The 18168-nt window shown below is 42.4% G+C and overlaps 1 protein-coding gene across 1 annotated transcript; it reads right to left on the bottom strand.

Annotated features, from left to right (window-relative positions):
* Positions 1-451: 451 nt before the first annotated feature.
* On the bottom strand, positions 452-17233 carry LOC118398221 (tyrosine-protein kinase STYK1-like). The gene is made up of 10 exons (XM_035793354.2): positions 16821-17233; positions 14682-14737; positions 7971-8186; positions 5249-5482; positions 4648-4829; positions 3988-4065; positions 3426-3640; positions 3278-3318; positions 3035-3131; positions 452-2871 (listed from the first exon to the last, which is right to left on the bottom strand). The coding sequence occupies exons 2-10, from the start codon at positions 14734-14736 to the stop codon at positions 2676-2678; spliced, it is 1314 nt and encodes a 437-aa protein (XP_035649247.1). The 5' UTR covers position 14737; positions 16821-17233; the 3' UTR covers positions 452-2675.
* Positions 17234-18168: the final 935 nt, after the last annotated feature.

Below are 18168 nucleotides of genomic sequence, written 5' to 3'. Positions count from 1 at the left end.
CTACTGTAGTTTTCCAAACGTGTTTCAGATTATATGCCCTCCTGTCTATTTGAAATGTTTGTGTTTTTTGTCAAATCTTTGCAGTTTTACACACAGCATGAGCTATTTACAGTAGTGGACAGAACATGTCACCAAGGTCGTGTTCATTAGGCATCAAACGGACGAAAACTGACTGAAACAGGGAGGGACTACCTGGACTTGTCCAATGAGAACACACATTTTCTCGATGCATGCCCTAATGAACATGACCCTGGATTGTGGTCTTCCTCATAGCTTTCCTCATAACTTCTACCTATCCAAGGCTTTTGTTACAGAAGCAGTGACTGTGGCTATTATGAATAATCAATCATCTTATGATTAGGTGCTCTGCTAATTGTGTGTTTACGCTTTAAGCTTGGAGAAGGCGAGGTCAATGATCATGCAAAAAAATAAACAAACGACTAGGACAAAATGGAGGAGTGGTCGTGCTTTTATTTTGAATCCGATTTGATGAGTGTTGTGTAGACTGAACGTTTATTGTGTGTAATAGCTAGTTGTGCTATTTACTTTACAGTCCTTTGACTGGTTAAGACTTATGAGGTTTTTTTTAAGGCATATTTGTTAGGCAGGGATCCCAGCTCAAATAAAGATCACTTTTCTTTGTTGAACAACAGATCCCTTAAAGGGAAATATCAAATGATGTATGGTGCATTTTATTCATCATCATTGGGATTGTATAAAAGTGGACGAATGGAAAAGATAGTTTTTGAGTGGATTTTCCCTTTAACTTACTTTCCCTGCTGGGCTAGGTTTTATTATGATGAGGCAATTAGCCATTTCTATTTGATGGCACTGTGGTTGTTTACAGGGTTAAAGTGCGAGTGACCATAGTTTGCATGTACAGTAGAAATATAGAGCTAGCGTAGGATAGAGACCCAGGTAAGGCCTTGGAAGTCACTGGCATTAGAACCTGCAGTGAATCAGGGAATCTTCATTTTGTTGTCCTTCGGAGCCACATAGATATTCAGTGGGACAGTGGACAAATATAGAAATATACATATATTATTCTTTAAATACACAATATAGGTATGTACAGTGTCTTCGGAAAGTATTCGGACCCCTTGAGTTTTTATATATTTTCTTAGGTTACATAGAGCCTTGTTCAAAAATTTATGAAATCGTTTTTTTCCCCTCATCAATCTACACACAATACCCCTTAATGACAAAGCAATAACAGGTTGTTAGACATTTTTGCAGATTCATAAATTTTTTTAAACGGAAATATTACATTTACATACGTTTTCAGACCCTTTACTCAGTACTTTGTTGAAGCACCTTTGGCAGCGTCTACAGCCTCGAGTCTTCTAGTGTATGATGATACAAGCTTGTTGGCACACCTGTATTTGGGGAGTTTCTCCCATTCTTCTCTGCAGATCCTCTCAAGCGTCGCTGCACAGCTATTTTCAGGTCTCTCCAGAGATGCTCGATCAAGTTCAAATCTGGGCTCTGGCTGGGCCACTCGAGGATATTCAGAGATTTGTCCCAAAGCCTCTCCTGCATTGGCCTGGCTGTGTGCTTAGGGTCGTGGTCCTGTTGGAAGGTGAACCTTCGCCCCAGTCTGAGGTCCTAAGCACTCTTGAGCAGGTTTTCAGTACTTTGCTCTGTTCATCTTTGCCTCGATCATGACTAGTCTCTCAGTCCCTGCCGCTGAAAAGCATCCCCACAGCATGATGCTGCCACCACCATGCTTCACCGTAGGGATGGTGACAGGTTTCTTCTAGACGCGACGCTTGGCATTCAGGCCAAAGAGTTCAATATTGGTTTCATCAGACCAGATAATCTTGTTTCACACGGTCTGAGAGTCTTTAAGTGCCTTTGGCACACTCCAAGCGGGCTGTCATATGTGCCTTCTACTGAGGAGTGGCTTCATAAAGGCCTGATTGGTGGAGTGCTGCAAAGACGGTTTTCCATCTTTAAGGTTCTCCCATCTCCACAGAGGAACTCTAGAGCTCTGTCAGAGTGACCATCGGGTTCTTGGTTACCTCCCTGACAAAGACCCTTCTCCCCTGATTGCTCAGTTTGACTGGGCGGCCAGCTCTTGGAAGAGTCTTGGTGGTTCCAAACTTCTTACATTTAAGAATGATGGAAGCCACTGTTTTTCTTGGGGACCTTCAATGCTGCAGAAATGATTTGGTACCCTTCCCCAGATCTGTGCCTCCAAATTATGTCCAATCAATTGAATTTACCACAGGTGGACTCCAATGAAGTTGTAGAAACAGCGCAAGGATGATCATTTTGAGTCTCATAGCAAAGGGTTTGAATACTTATGTAAATAATGTATTTCTGTTTTTTGCTAAAATTATTAAAAACCTGTTTTCTCTTTGTCATTATGGCGTATTGTGCGTAGATTGCTGAGGATTTAATTTTTTTTAAATCCATTTTAGAATAAGGCTGTAGCGTAACAAAATGTGGAAAAAGTCCAGGGGTCTGAATACATTCCGAATGCTGTATGTGTTAATACCTGAGTGTTTCATCAGTCTCTTACGTTGTATTGAGCATAGTAAGGGACCTAAAGATAAACTAGTCGTGCTGTTTTGACATTTAAAACGCTCTCCCAACAGTCTTCATGATAATGTGAGAAAAGCAACACTGAACGTAATGTAGACCTTGATTTAAACGACCATTGCAGGAGCCAATCAGAGAACAACGTAATTGTAGGCCTCTCCATATCCCGCCTCCCGCAGGTACTTCTCAATGTCCAGTGGCTCAGGCACTCGAAGAACTGTCCTATTGTTGGCACTCTTCTCTCCTGATTGGAGCTTCTGGATCACCTCAGCCAATGTAGGGCGCTCGTGTGGAGCGAACTGGCCACAGGACTTGATTATGGAATACCTGAAAAAAGGTACAGTAGTTTTTGTAACCAATGTAACTTGTTTTGTGGTAATCATTGTGACCACTTCTACCAACGCACTTCTACCAGCACTGTTATAATCATGTGTTTTCTGTCGTATATCAGGTCATTATTCATGTATTATTACTTAATGGGGTCTCATACAGTGAGTTAGAACAATTAGCTGGTCTCGTCTGAGTCTTTCCTCTCTGGAGGTATTGAAGAAGATCACCGGCCATGACTTTAGGGAATGGTGGGTCACCTACAAAGTGGAGGAATAAATTATGAATTAGGGTGTGTATACAAGATAAACATTATCATAATGAGATCGATATTTTTCAATTTGTGATGGTTACAGCAGTTCAGTAGACCAGTAACGATGCATTATTTATTTAGGAAAGCATTTACCTAGTGTCACTATTTCATGGAGCAGGATACCAAAAGACCAGCTGGAAAGAAGGATGGTCGGAGAGTTCATCGATGAAGTAAAAAAAAAAATCACATGTATTTTTGATCATTTGTGTAATGGATATGTCCGATCAGGTTGCCAACTTACACGTCACTGCTTTGACTGACAGGTCTCCTTGCCAATACTTCTGGAGCCTGCCACTTCCTCATCTCAACGTTCTGCAGCTCTCCTGGAGCTCCTGCTTGTGTCTTCTTACAGTATGCTGGACCCAATCCCCACAGTTTAGCCGTTAGGTCTAGACCAACCAGCACGCTCCGAGCTCCAACGTTGCCATGGATACAGCTCTGACCGTGCAGGTATTCCTGAATACACAGTTAGAGAGGATGTTGTGTTTTAATATGGCTATGTGACATTCAAGCGTATGAAAGCCATTCATACAGATGAATCAAGTAGATATGGCCAGGAGATTTTTCTAAACACAGGTAAAACTCTTGGCCCCTACCAACAGGTTCAAATCAAATGATCATTTACATCAGCAGTTGTCACCGTGCTTATACAGTTCTGAATAAGAATGATGTAATCATCCGATTTACATTTTATAACATACGCACTCAACTTGAACTATCATTTTTAATTGTAGACAAAATGACAGAGATGGATGGATCACTTGATGTGTGGGAAGGAGAGCGAGAGGGAGAGAGAGACCAACCAGAGCAGAAGCCACTTGTCCTCCCATGGTGAAGATGCGCTGCTCTGTGATATCGCACGGGGACTCCACACCCGTGTCCTGCCAAGAAAGAGCACTGTGAGTTTCCACTCACACTATCACTAAGGATCATGTCCATATTCACTGTAGTCTACATGAGTTACAGAGTGTTTGCTCAGCCTCTTCAGACCCACATACAACTAGAATTGTCAGGCAAACTGACGACAATTTACGTAAAAGTTGTGCGGGCAGATCTCTAGTTTGGGCCGTTTCCTAACATATCAGGGTAGTGTTCAGTATACTCCAGTCCGTAGCAAAACATTTTGGTGAAACAATAATCTCTCTTTGGACAAGTTCAAGCCGGTTACCTCTCCATTTCACTCTGTTTCAAACAGTGTTCTCCCTACTGAACACCCCCAGCTATTTGGTAACTTACAGTAGGAATACCCACAGAGATAGATAGAGGACTCATTGTGGATTTAAGCCGTTTTAGCATGGACATTGCTATTGAGGGCTTCTATCGTGCTTCGCCCATTTTCAAGTAGTAAATGGGGTGGGGATTCCTATGGGTTGCAGCCTCAATGATGCTGCCCATGTCACAGACGCCAAAATGGCACAGATATAACGATGAGTCCTCTATCTAACTCTATGGGAGGACCATACCTGTCGACACCTCCATAGGAACCCCAGCAGGTCCCTGTGCACCAGTTCCTCCATCACGGTGATGAGGGAGGTACGTAGGGAGACCACGCCCATCATACCAGGCAAAAAGGGGTGGGGCCCCAGCTCAGACAGGAAGGAGGCAAAGCCCAGGAAGGACTGCCGCTCACTGTCATCTGCTTTTTCTGGGGTGAGAAAAGGTACACGTTGAGATGAACTACATTGCAGTCGGACTGCTTGAATCACTGATCTACAAATCACCTTACATCCAAATAACTATTCCTTATACTATCGAGATTAGAGATTCTACACCTTGCCTTGCTTAAACTGATCTTAAACTGTTGTATGTTTTTGTCCTTTATCTGGCAGTAGGCTACTCATGGGAAAGTTAGTCCGTTTTGTTATGGGTTGGACTAGGTCTTTTGATTTGCATATCGAGTTAAAGATCACAAGATTTCATAGTAACACAAAGACAAGAGACAACATCCCCAAGATTTCAGGTTTTATACTCTTATGAGCCTCAAGGTCTTTACAATGCACTGAGTGTCCATCTCTGGATGGGAGCGTTGATTTGACCATTCCAATGAATATCAAAGCGTGTTACCTTTAAGTGTCCGTAGAACCACATCTCTGTTGTCCATCCTTGCCCTGTAGAGGGTGACAGAGTCGTCCAGTTTGACGGGGAAGGAGAGGGGCAGCGGAGTGACCAGGTTGAAAGAGCCATGCTGTCTCTCTCTGGGCGTCTCCGGTACGGCAGACCACGTGGCAAGGGCGTCACGCCGGGTCGGAGTGCTCATAGGTAACTCCTCATGCTCCAGAGGGTTCAGCTCAGGAGGAGCTGCAGGTAATGAGATGGGTATTGCACATATATCAAATCAAGTACTACTTAAGTCATTTTTTGGGGGTATCTGTACTTTACTATTTATGATTTTTCAACTTTTCTTTTACTTCACTACATTCCTAAAGAAAATAAGGTACTTTTTACTCCATACATTTTCCCCGACACCCAAAAGTAACAGGAAAGTGGTCCAATTCACACACTCAACAGAAAATCCCTACTGCCTCTGATCTGGTGGACTAACTAAACACACATGCTTGGTTTGTAAATGATGTCTGAGTGTTGGAGTGTGCCCCCTATGTGCCCCCTATCCGTAAATAAATAAAAAACAAGAAAATGGTACCGTCTGGTTTGCTTAATATAAGTTTTTTTATTTTTTTATTATTTATACTTTTACTTTTGATACCTAAGTATATTTTAGCAATTACATGTACTTTCAATACTTAAGTACAGTATATTTAAAACCAAAGACTTTCAGACTTTTACTCAAGTAGTATTTTACTCGGTGACTTTCACTTTTACTTGAGTCATTTTCTATTAAGGTATCTTTACTTTTACTCAAGTATGACAATTGGGTACTTTTCCCACCACTGCGTAGAAGAGACCTAGAGATGCAACTCATGCAATACAAAACAAACATCAGTTTCTGCCAATGCAGGCTTTTTAAAGTAGATAAATACACCATATGCCAGTAGATGCATATATGGCAGGAGTTTGTCTAGTTTTGGAAAACATTTACATTAAAAGTTTGAAATTAACCATATGGCAATCATTGTGCTTAAGCAATTGACCAAGTATGTGTTTTACACAGTTTGTAAATGCTTACTACTGTACTGTAGTTCTAGTACAGAGTTAGTTTTGGATATCTCAGACCTTGGAGCATTGTAACCCACTGGGCACAAACTTGTGCTTCAGTGTTTCAATGTAAGTTGTCAAAGTACTGTGATGTGGAATCTAACTTGAAAAGGAACTGGATTTGAAGAAAGTAACTGTTGTTTTGAGGAAAGACATTTCAACCACAGGATTATGTCATCATTGTAACCAATTTTCAACATAGACAAACCTAGAATATGTTGAATTTGTACCTTTGAAACAATGTCAGATCTTCAACGTTATATCCACTATCAGAATTTTAAAAAACAATAGACTGGGCGGCACGTCCTACTGGAGAGTTGATTTACAACTATTCATTTGGTCTCCCATCCAGGCTTTTAACCAAGCCCAGTTTTTATATTTGTCACAGTCCCCTATCAATGTGCTATTGTGAGAATGATTATTGAGAGACCTCTTCGTAACTAAATATATTCACTGTTGCTATTGAAGTCATTCCAAAGGGTAGTTTTAATTAACAGAGCAAATGAAATGTCATCAACAGCTATCGTTTCAATTCAACCCAGGGTTCAACAAAACATAGACAATACAAACAGGACTAAGGTTTCAAGCTTTGGTTGAATTCAAATGTAACCTTTAAGTTCATCATTAATATGTTGGATTCGCGTCTCTATCTCAACCTAAAAAATCAAAGTTAAAAAATAGTGCATTTCAAGTTTGATTAGATTTAGTCATATTCTTCAACTTTGGTTGAGATGGAGACCCAACATATCAATCATTCATTTGTAGACAAACTGGATATTGAATTGTGTTTGGTTGTCAACGCAACCAAATATCAATATTTGAAGGAGATCTTCTGCTTGAATAGTTCCATCTGTGCCACTGACTTGATCAGCCTTTAGTTACAGTTTGTCTACAAATTAATAATTGATATGTTGAATTCATGTCTCCGTCTCAACCAAAAATACAAGTTAAAGAATAGAATAGGACATTCAATCAAATTAAACTTTAAATACACTAAAAACATAAAGTTTGATGTGATTTAGTTATATTCTTCAACTTTGATTCTTGGTTGAGTGGTAGACGTTGTATTTCCAATGGAATTTGGTTGTGCTTTTAGATGGTTGAAAGCATAGTGATAACACATTGGGAATTCAACGAACTTCTTGCGTTCTTTTTGAGTGAGTGAATAAAGGCTGAAATCTCATTGATCAACATCCCAACCAAATATTACCCTCATTTCCACATTGAAATGATGTGGTTTGCCCAGTGGGAAGCTAGGCAGCAACAGCACAAGGTCTGGGGAGGATGTCGGCTTCTATATGACAATTTGAAAAGGGTGAGAAAAACATATTCAGGGGAGGGTCCTCATCAGACAAACAACTCTCCCAACAAATCACTAGTTTAGGTAGGCAGGGATTAAAATGCAGGCGGGTACTGTGCTCATCTTTAGCTAGGGCAGTAATGTGACCGGTGACGCGCTTCCCCTTTCCGACTCGTCCTCTCTGTCCCAACTGACAACACAACTTGTAAAGATGTGTTAAGCTGGAGCATTGACACATTGCCATTTGTCTAGACTTGCACATAGTGGTAAGATACTTGTGCTGGCTCATCAGTCAAGCTCATTGGCATTACCTCGATGTGCACACCAACTTACCCTCAATGCCCTGTATGTTCCGTCTGGTACTTTTCCTCTGTGTGTGTCTGCTCGCCATGCTGGTGCAGTGTGGTCGGGCTAGGATTACTGTGGGTCGTCTGCGGTTTTCCTTTCCAGTGCAGTACCTCAGCAGGAGAACGATTAGCAGACTGACCAGGAAGCTTGCTAGGAGCAGGACAGGCACGATGATCACTTCCTGTTCATACACTGTGAACTCTGAGAGAGAGAGACAGACAGAGAGAGACAGACAGAGAGAGACAGACAGAGAGAGACAGACAGAGAGAGACAGACAGAGAGAGACAGACAGAGAGAGAGAGAGAGAGACAGACAGAGATAGAGACAGAGAGAGAGACAGAGAGAGAGAGAGACAGACAGAGAGAGAGACAGAGACACACAGAGAGAGAGAGAGAGACAGAGAGAGAGAGAGAGAGAGAGAGAGAGAGAGAGAGAGAGACAGAGAGAGAGAGAGAGAGAGAGAGAGACAGAGAGAGAGAGAGACAGAGAGAGAGAGACAGAGAGAGAGACAATAATAATAATAATAATAAAACAATGAAACAAAGAACAGAGAAAAATGTCCTCATGTGTACTACCTATATACTCCCATTAGAAAACTCATACTTTAACAATGACAGCTTCTCCGTCCTAAAGGGGGACTAGTCTGTGGGGACCTAAATGCCAGAACTGTACAAGAACCTGACACGCTCAGCACACAGGGGGACAAACACCTACCTGGAGCCAACAGTATTCCCTTCCAAATATGCCCCCCTAGACATAACTATGACAAAACAATGGGTCACACCTGCAGCCCTGTCGCACACTGGGTTTGTACATAGTCAATGGTAGGCTTCGAGGAGACTCCTATGGGAGGTACACCTACAGCTCATCCCTTGGCAGTAGTACTTTAGATTACTTTATCACTGACCTCAACCCAGAGTCTCTCAGAGCATTCACAGTCAGCGCATTTACACCCCTATCAGATCAGAGCAAAATCACAGTCTACCTGAACGGAGCAATACTCAATCATGAGGCATCAAAGCCAAAGGAACTGCACAATATTAAGAAATGCTATAGATGGAATGAAAGTAGTGCAGAAACCTACCGAAACAACACATTCAATCCCTTTTAGACAACTTCCTGGACAAAACAGTTCACTGTAATAGTCAAGGTGTAAACCTGGCAGTAGAAAGCCTAAGCAGTATATTTGACCTTTCAGCTTTCATATTTTTGGCTCTATAACAAAGAACAAACAGCAAAAACATATACATGATCAATTACACATTTTAGAATCAGATATTAAAGACTACCAGACCCCACTGGATTCTCCAATTACATTGAATGAACTAAAATACAAACCCTCCAACCCAAAAAACGCCTGTGGTGTTGATGGTATCCTACATGAAATTATAAAATATACAGACCACAAATTCCAATTGGCTATACTTAGTCTTTAACATCACCCTCAGCTCTGGCATCTTCCCTAATATTTGGAACCAAGAACTGATAACCTCAATCCAGAAAAATGGAGACAAATTTGACCCCAATAATCTCTGTGGGATATGCGTCAACAGCAACCTTGGGAACATCCTCTGCATTATCATTAACAGCAGACTTGTACATTTCCTCTGTGAAAACAAAGCACTGAGCAAATGTCAAATTGGCTTTTTACCAAATTACTGTATGACAGACCACATATTCACCCTGCACACCCTAATAGACAAACAAATAAAACAAAACAAAGTCAAAATCTTATCATCCTTTGTTGACTTCAAACAAAGCTTTTGACCCAATTTGGCATGAGGGTCTGCCATACAAATTGATGGAAAGTGGTGCTGGGTGAAAACATACAACAATATAAAATCCATGTACACAAAACAACAAGTGTGCGGTTAAAATTGGCAAAAAACACACATTTCTTTCCACAGGGCTGGGGGGTGAGACAGGGATACAACTTAAGCCCCACCCTCTTCAACATATATATCAACAAATTGGTGAGGGCACTAAAATAGTCTGCAGCACCCGGCCTCACCCTACTCGAATCAGAAGTCAAATGTCTACTGTTTGCTGATGATCTGGTGCTTTGGTCCCCAACCAAGGACGGCCTACAGCAGCACCCAGACCTTCTGCACAGATTCTGTCAGACCTGGGGCCTGACAGTAAATCTAAAAAATAATGGTTTTCCAAAAAAGGTCCAGTTGCCAGGACCACAAATATAAATTCCATCCAAACACTGTTGCCCTAGAGCACACAAAACACGCCACAGGTAACTTCCACAAAGCTGTGAACGGTCTGAGAGACAAGACAAGAAGGGCCTTCTATGCCATCAAATGGAACATAACATTTGACATACCAGATGGATCTGGCTAAAAAAATACTTGAATCAGTTATCGAAGCCGATGCCCTTTATGGTTGTGAGGTCTGGGGTCCGCTCACCACCCAAGAATTCACAAAATGGGACAAACACCAAATTGAGACACTGCTTGCAGAATTCTGCAAAAATATCATCTGTGTAAAATGTAAAACACCAAATAATGCATGCACAGCAGAATTAGGTTGATACCCGCTAATTATCAAAATCAAGAAAAGAGACTTTGAATTCTACAACCACCTTAAGGCAGTGATTCCCAAAACGTCCATAATAAAGCCATCACCTGCAGAGAGAAGAGAACCCTAATCAAGCTGGTCCTGGGGCTCTGTTCACAAACACAAACAGACCCCACAGAGCTCCAGGACAGCAACACAATTAAACTCAACCAAATCATGAGAAAACAAAATGATAATTCCCTGACACATTGGAAAGAAATATTTAAAAACCAGAGCAAACTAGAATGCTATTTGGCCCTAAACAGTGAGTACACAGTGGCAGAACACCTGACCACTGTGACTGACCCAAAATTAAGGACATCTCTGGCTATGTACAGACTCGGTGAGCATAGCCTTGCTTTTGAGAAAGGCAGACCAGGCTCTCAAGAGGAGACCGGCTATGTGCACACTGCCCACAAAATGAGGTGGAAACTGAGCTGCACTTTCTAACATCCTGCCAAATGTATGACCATATTAGAGACACATATTTCCCTCAGATTACACAGACACACAAAGAATTTGAAAACAAATACAATTTTGATAAATTGCCATATCTATTTGGTGGAATACCAGAGTGTGCCATCACAGCAGCAAGATTTGTGACCTGTTGCCACAAGAAAAGGGCAACCAGTGAAGAACAAACACCATTGTAAACAGAACCTATATTTATGTTTATTTATTTCCCTTTTGCACTTTAACTATTTGCATGTTATTACAACACTGTATATACAGTACATAATATGACATTTGAAATGTCATATTTGGAACATTTGTAAATGTAATGTTTACAGTTATTATTTTGTTCATTATCTATTTCACTTGCTTTGGCAATGTAAACATATGTTTCCCATGCCAATAAAGCCCTTAAATTGTATTTAATTGAATTGAGAGAGTAAACTCTGGTGCATCTTTCTCTTAACCTCTGACCTGCTACAGCTGACCCTGGGCTGCAAAAAGACAATGTTTCTGAATCACATTGGGCAACAATAAAGTGAAAAAGAACCAAAGAAGTATAGAATGTAAATGGCTCATCTACACAAACAGTGTAGATGAAGGGGAGGAGACAGGTTAAAGAAGGATTTTTAAGCCTTGAGACAATTGAGACATGGATTGTGAATGGGCAAGACAAAGTGCCTTTGAACGGGGTATGGTGGTAGTAAGTGCCAGGCGCACCGTTTTGAGTGTGTCAAGAACTGCAACGCTGCTGGGTTTTTCATGATCAACAGTTTCCCGTGTGTATCAAGAATGGTCCACCACCCAAAGGACATCCAGCCAACTTGACACAACTGTGGGAAGCATTGGAGTCAACATGGGCCAGCATCCCTGTGGAACACTTTCGACACTTTGTAGAATCCATTCCCCCGGCTGTTCTGAGGGCAAAAGGTAGTGTAACTCAATATTAGGAAGGTGTTCCTAATGTTTTGTCCACTCAGTGTGGTACATGACACTAAAAAAGCAAACAGGTGTGGTCTAGGATTTGTTTTGAGTAGGATAGACTTGAAGTAGCAAGAACACTACATGCCAATAGGAATGTGTTTCAGACTGTTTGTCAGGGGTGATTTAGTGCTCGTCATTCCCATCATATTTCATAAGTTACTTATTTACACTCCTTTCATTTAAAGGTCCAATGCATTTCTGGGTAACAATTAAGTACCTTACTGTGATTGTTGTCAATTAAAATGTAAAACATTTTTTTTGTAAAAGCTTCTTAGCAAAGAGACATTTCTTAAGCAAGAATTTTGATATGACTGTTTGGGAGTGGTCTGAGTGGGGAGGGAGAACATTGAAAACTAGCTATTTTTATTTATTTATCTGTTATTGTACCAGGTAAGTTGACTGAGAACACGTTCTCATTTGCAGCAACGACCTGGGGAATAGTTACAGGGGAGAGGAGGGGGATGAATGAGCCAATTGTAAACTGGGGATGATTAGGTGACTGTGATGATTTGAGGGCCAGATTGGGAATTTAGCCAGGACACCCCTTCTCTTACAATAAGTGTCATGGGATCTTTAATGACCTCAGAGAGTCAGGACACCCGTTTAACGCCCCATCCGAAAGATGGCACCCTACACAGGGCAGTTTCCCCAATCACTGCCCTGGGGCATTCGGATATATTTTTTTAGACCAGAGGAAAGAGTGCCTCCTACTGGCCCTCCAACACCACTTCCAGCAGCATCTGGTCTCCCATCCAGGAACTGACCAGGACCAACCCTGCTTAGCTTCAGAAGCAGTGGTATGCAGGGTGGTATGCTGTTGGCAGAGAAATGTGGAACTCTGATTGGTCTATTAACTAATTTACCGCATGGTGATTTTTTTAAAAGTTTTTTTTTTCAACCTTTATTTAACTAGGCAAGTCAGTTAAGAACAAATTCTTATTTTCAATGACGGCCTACCGGGGAACAGTGGGTTAACTGCCTGTTCAGGGGCAGAATGACAGATTAGTACATTGTCAGCTCGGGGATTTGAACTTGCAACCTTTCGGTTACTAGTCCAACTCTCTAACCACTAGGCTACCCTGCCGCCCCAGGCAGGCCAAAACTCCATCCCCCAAAAACTGTCTGCCGATCTTTTCAACCAGGTCTTACACTAAAAGGGTATTCTCATAATTTTATTACAACCTCATAGTCTGGAAATATATTCAAATATATTCAAAACACAGGAAAATCACATGGCTGCACTGGGCCTTTAAGTGCTCCTTAAATAGCATACTGAAAAAGGTGTGGGTGGTGGTGCAGTATGCTTGCACCACACCTTGATTGTTTGGCTAAGTCAAGCTGCTCTGTGCCGTACAACGTCACTAGAATGTTTAAAGCCAATTGATAAGAATTTAACAATCTGGTTTTGATTCCTTTTCAGGTGATCCATGATGCATCATCAATCAGCTGTTCTTGGTCCTTTTAGAAGCTTCTGGGGAGTCTGAACTCTCTTTCTCCTAGCCTCCCCTGCTCTGCGGCTGACAATGCGGGGGACAATGTGGCTGACCCTGTTCTGCTCCCAGCCTGTCTTATGTGCCTGGTGGATCTGAGTACTGTGACAGCAAACACAACACACGTCTCTTATCTTTGTATAACGGACCAGAAAAGGTTGTATTGTATAGTATTGTATTAGGACACCCAGCGGAAACAAAATGAGTGTTTCTCAAAGGACAAGTCTAGGTTCCCCCTGCGTTTGGTGCCTACTAAAACCAGCCCCCTCCTAACTATATTTCACACGTATCTATATTTATTTCACAGTTCCGCTGCTTTCTATGCTATGTATCCAAGGAGTTGTTCTAGACGTTTGAAGTGGCTTCATTGTGTCGGTTGCAACACCTTTGTTACAGCTCTGTTTGGTAAAGGCTGGGCAAGGTAACAACCGTCTCCACCCAGAGACATCGGCATATGTATCAAATGTATTTACTGTGATGGTGATCATGTGTAAGCACAAATACAATCTCAGCAATTGGATAACCAGTTTGTGACAGAATGTTATGTCGCACTTTTTACACTGATGGGAAGAATCGCAAAAAACTCACCTCACCAGAAATATATCAGTGGACAGCTAACTGCCACATGGTTAAACATTTCCTTGCGATTTCCGTAAAATTGTCTATCGATTTCGAAAAGAGTCCAAATGTATGGAGTGTTTTCAATCAAGGCCTTTGGCTTGAAGTCCCAACAGCTTGCGTACATGCAGTAAGATGTAGAAGGGGAAGGACAAGGGGACACGGGAGAAAACGAGAGAGGAGTGGAGAGAGGAGTGTAGAGAGGAGTGTAGAGAGGAGTGGAGAGAGGAGTGTAGAGAGGAGTGTAGAGAGGAGTGGAGAGAGGAGTGGAGAGAGGAGTGTAGAGAGGAGTGTAGAGAGGAGTGGAGAGAGGAGTGGAGAGAGGAGTGTAGAGAGGAGTGTAGAGAGGAGTGGAGAGAGGAGTGTAGAGAGGAGTGGAGAGAGGAGTGGAGAGAGGTGTGGAGAGAGGAGTGGAGAGAGGAGTGTAGAGAGGAGTGGAGAGAGGAGTGTAGAGAGGAATGTAGAGAGGAGTGTAGAGAGGAGTGGAGAGAGGAGTGTAGAGAGGAATGTAGAGAGGAGTGTAGAGAGGAGTGGAGAGAGGAATGTAGAGAGGAGTGGAGAGAGGAGTGGAGAGAGGAGCGCTCACCACAGATGGTGTTCCCCGGTTGACACTGATTATCGGCATCAGAGTAGGATGACATCCTGAGGAGGAACACACACACGGAGATATCATCATTAGATTACCATCGGTCAGCAGCCTCATAAAGCCTTAGTCTGTAATGACACATGGCATGGAGTGTCCAACACCACTGTCACACAAGACACATGTAAGAACGTCTGGAGTCTGTTAGCTCCATCTAGGCTAATCAATGGCTGCTTCAGAGAACGGAAAAAGACTGTACAGTTTGTATACTTGACAAACAATTTCCATTTCGCTCCATGTTGCATGTCTTGCATTGATAACAATGACAATGCGAGTATTTTTAACATGTTTTTGTTATGCTGTGTACGTATGTTTTTGACTGCTAGTATCTCTTATCATATCATCTCAATTGTTGAATGCAGAGCTTAGATTAACCCTAGATTAACCCTAGATTAACCCTAGATTAACCCTAGTAACTATGGTTTCTGGGTAGATCTGATAGTGTCTGAATGGTGAGGCAACTTAAGGTGCAGTAGCGTGACTATGACTATAGTACAATCACACAATGACTGCATAAGGAGGCAATATAGATAGCTCAGCAAGGAGCGTCCAGTATGACACCAACTTGGCAAGGTTAGAGCGTTGACCCACGCTTGGTATTTGGGATGTGTGTCCTAAAGACGTTAAAACCCTAGATGGGTTGGGCGTGCCGGTGCGTTGTTACCGCAGCATTGTTTGCCCAATAGGCCTGGCCCGTCTGGGCACAGTACAATATGTCACACTCAACTTCACAATTTAGAGGCCTCATTATCAAACAAAGTCTGACTTTTATTGTTAAGTCTCGGATGACACCGCTATTTGAAGTTATTTTGATATGATTTGGGCATGACGTTTGGAAAATGCTAAGACAGACGGGCTGGCTTACCGGCTGACTAGTATTCAGTGAAAGTGGACAGGATATCATTATTGAAATTAAGTTGGCAGGGTCGGGTCAGGGCAGGTCAATGTGAGAAGTCATTTACTAGGGGCTAGACAGTAGGAAGAGACTGTGTTGTGCCTGAAATCGCACCCTACTCCCCTTACGCAGTGGACAACTTTTGACCAGGGTTCCCACGACATAGTGGACAGGTTGCCATTTCAGACTCAGCCCCCGTTTTCATTTGATCACCACAGAGATAAAACTACAACGGGTCGTAATGGAACAATTAGAGGCCCAGTCACAGCTCTCTGGACGGTTGTTGTTTTTCAAATGGAACTACAATTTGAATCAACTTGAGAGGGCAGAGAGTGGGCCGTGGTAAATGTTCAAAATGGCAAATGGGGATCAAAAACACCTCGAGAACCAGTTCATTTACGCAGGTTGTGTTGTTTCTATATTCATATTGAGGATTTTAATACTATAATCACATCCTTAGAAACATATTGGCACCCATGCTATGTCCATCTTACCTTACTTTAACACATTTAAGTCATTTAGCAGATGCTCTTATCCAGAGCGACTTACAGGAGCAATTAGGGTTAAGTGCCTTGCTCAAAGGCACATCAGCAGATTTTTTTCAGCTAGTCTGCTCAGGGATTCAAACCAGCAACTTTTCGGTTACTGGCCCAAACGCTCTTAACTTGCTAGGCTACCTGCATGTCTACATAAACACAACCAGAATCAATCACAACCTGTCTAAATGAAGGATTCATCAAACTCAACACGTTGAAAGTCACCTGTTCCCCTCTCATCCACAGGATCCTATTTCATAATCGATCGCGAAACTCGATCGTGAAACTTTGGGTGTGTTTTGGCACCTACTTCCCGTCACTGTTCTCGGGTGACAATAATGAGTCACGGTCACAGGACACTCCTCCACTTAGTGTTGTTAGGAAGCACATTCGGACAGCATTTCTGCATTTTCCCTCCCTCACCTCACCTCCAAGTATGTTTGTGTCACTCAACCAGTCTGGCTTCATTGCTCTTTGACATGCATTTCTCACACACAACACAACACGACACACACATACACACCCCGCACATGATACTAAACATGGAACTTTTAGGATATTTCACCTTGTATATTAACCAACAATGTATTCTACCCTTTATTTGAACCAAAACTGTACATTTTATTCACTCATTTTATTGTGTCAACTTACGTGGCATGCTCCCTGTGTAAGGCTGAGTCTCAATGATGTGTAATGGTATTAGGTCCTCAGCATCCAACGCTTCTGTAGTGCCCCTCCTCACGAGAAGCAGCACTAGAATCACACTTTTGATATTAAAGATCGTCTACCACCCTCCATTGTATTATAACCCCAGCGTGTGACAATTGGCCTCTCCCACTTTCCCAACTTCTCTATCTGTCAATCTCTCTCTTCTGTTGCGTCTCTTTCCTTGTGTCTGCTTTGTCACTCTCCCAGGTTAGCCCTGCCCTCTCCTGCACCTTTTCCTCCTCACCCTTATCACCTGCTCACGGTGAGTTCTGTTTTGGGCTTTTAGTGTGTCTCGTATTGTGTAAAATGCTACAGCGTGTGGGTTTGCGATGCCCTCACAACAATCTCAAACTCATTTGGTCTCCTCCTTATCACCTGTCTCCATCAAAGGTCAAAGGTGTGGTCGATTCACAGTGCCCCCGCGTGGCTAGTCTTGAATGCCAACACCTCCCATCTCCATTACTTTTCCCAAAGTGAAACTGGTCGTTCCACTCCTATCAACAATCACAGGCACCGAGGGCATTGGGGAAGTACTGTAACGTAGGTAGTATCAGTCTTCTGGTGCACTGTTACTCTGGCTCATGAATGAGGGGCAATGGAATTATTCCCCGCCTTGCAGTTGTTTGGTACTGTATACAGCAGTGGAGGCTGCTGTGGGGAGGACGGCTCATTATAATGGCTGGAATGGAGTCAATGGAATGGTATCAAATATGGTTTCCATGTGGTTGCTACCATTCCATTGACTCCCCTCCAGCTGTTACTATGAGCCGTCCTCCCCTCAGCAGCCTCCACGGGTAGACAGGATGTGTGGCATTGCAATGTCATGTTGGGGTTTCCTTTGTTTTTAAAAATAAATACTCAACAGTTTTCCAACACCATCAGACAAACATTCATGGGAACTTATTTTTGTCCATCTGTTCACTGTTAAAGTAACCGTCCAGTGTTTCCAGATTTCTACGAAATATGACTTAGTTTTAGTGAAATAGTTTTCCTTCCAAAAACTGGTTATTAAGTATGTTAAAAAACAGCTTTTCTGTATTGTAATTGTGTGGGTGTACCCCAACAACAGAATTGTGTGGGCGTACCCCAACAACAGAATTGTGTGGGCGTACCCCAATAACAGAATTGTGTGGGCGTACCCCAACAACAGAATTGTGTGGGCGTACCCCAACAACAGAGTTGTGTGGGCGTACATTGTGTGGGCGTACCCAGAATTGTGTGGGCAAACAACAGAATTGTGTGGGCAACAACAGAATACCCCAACAACAGAATTGTGTGGGCGTACCCCAAC

This window comes from Oncorhynchus keta, chromosome 19 (genome assembly GCF_023373465.1).
Source record: "Oncorhynchus keta strain PuntledgeMale-10-30-2019 chromosome 19, Oket_V2, whole genome shotgun sequence".
Classification (NCBI taxonomy): Eukaryota; Metazoa; Chordata; class Actinopteri; order Salmoniformes; family Salmonidae; genus Oncorhynchus; species Oncorhynchus keta.
The sequence above is the reverse complement of the archived record's forward strand: the minus strand, read 5'-3'. Positions and strand labels throughout refer to the sequence as shown.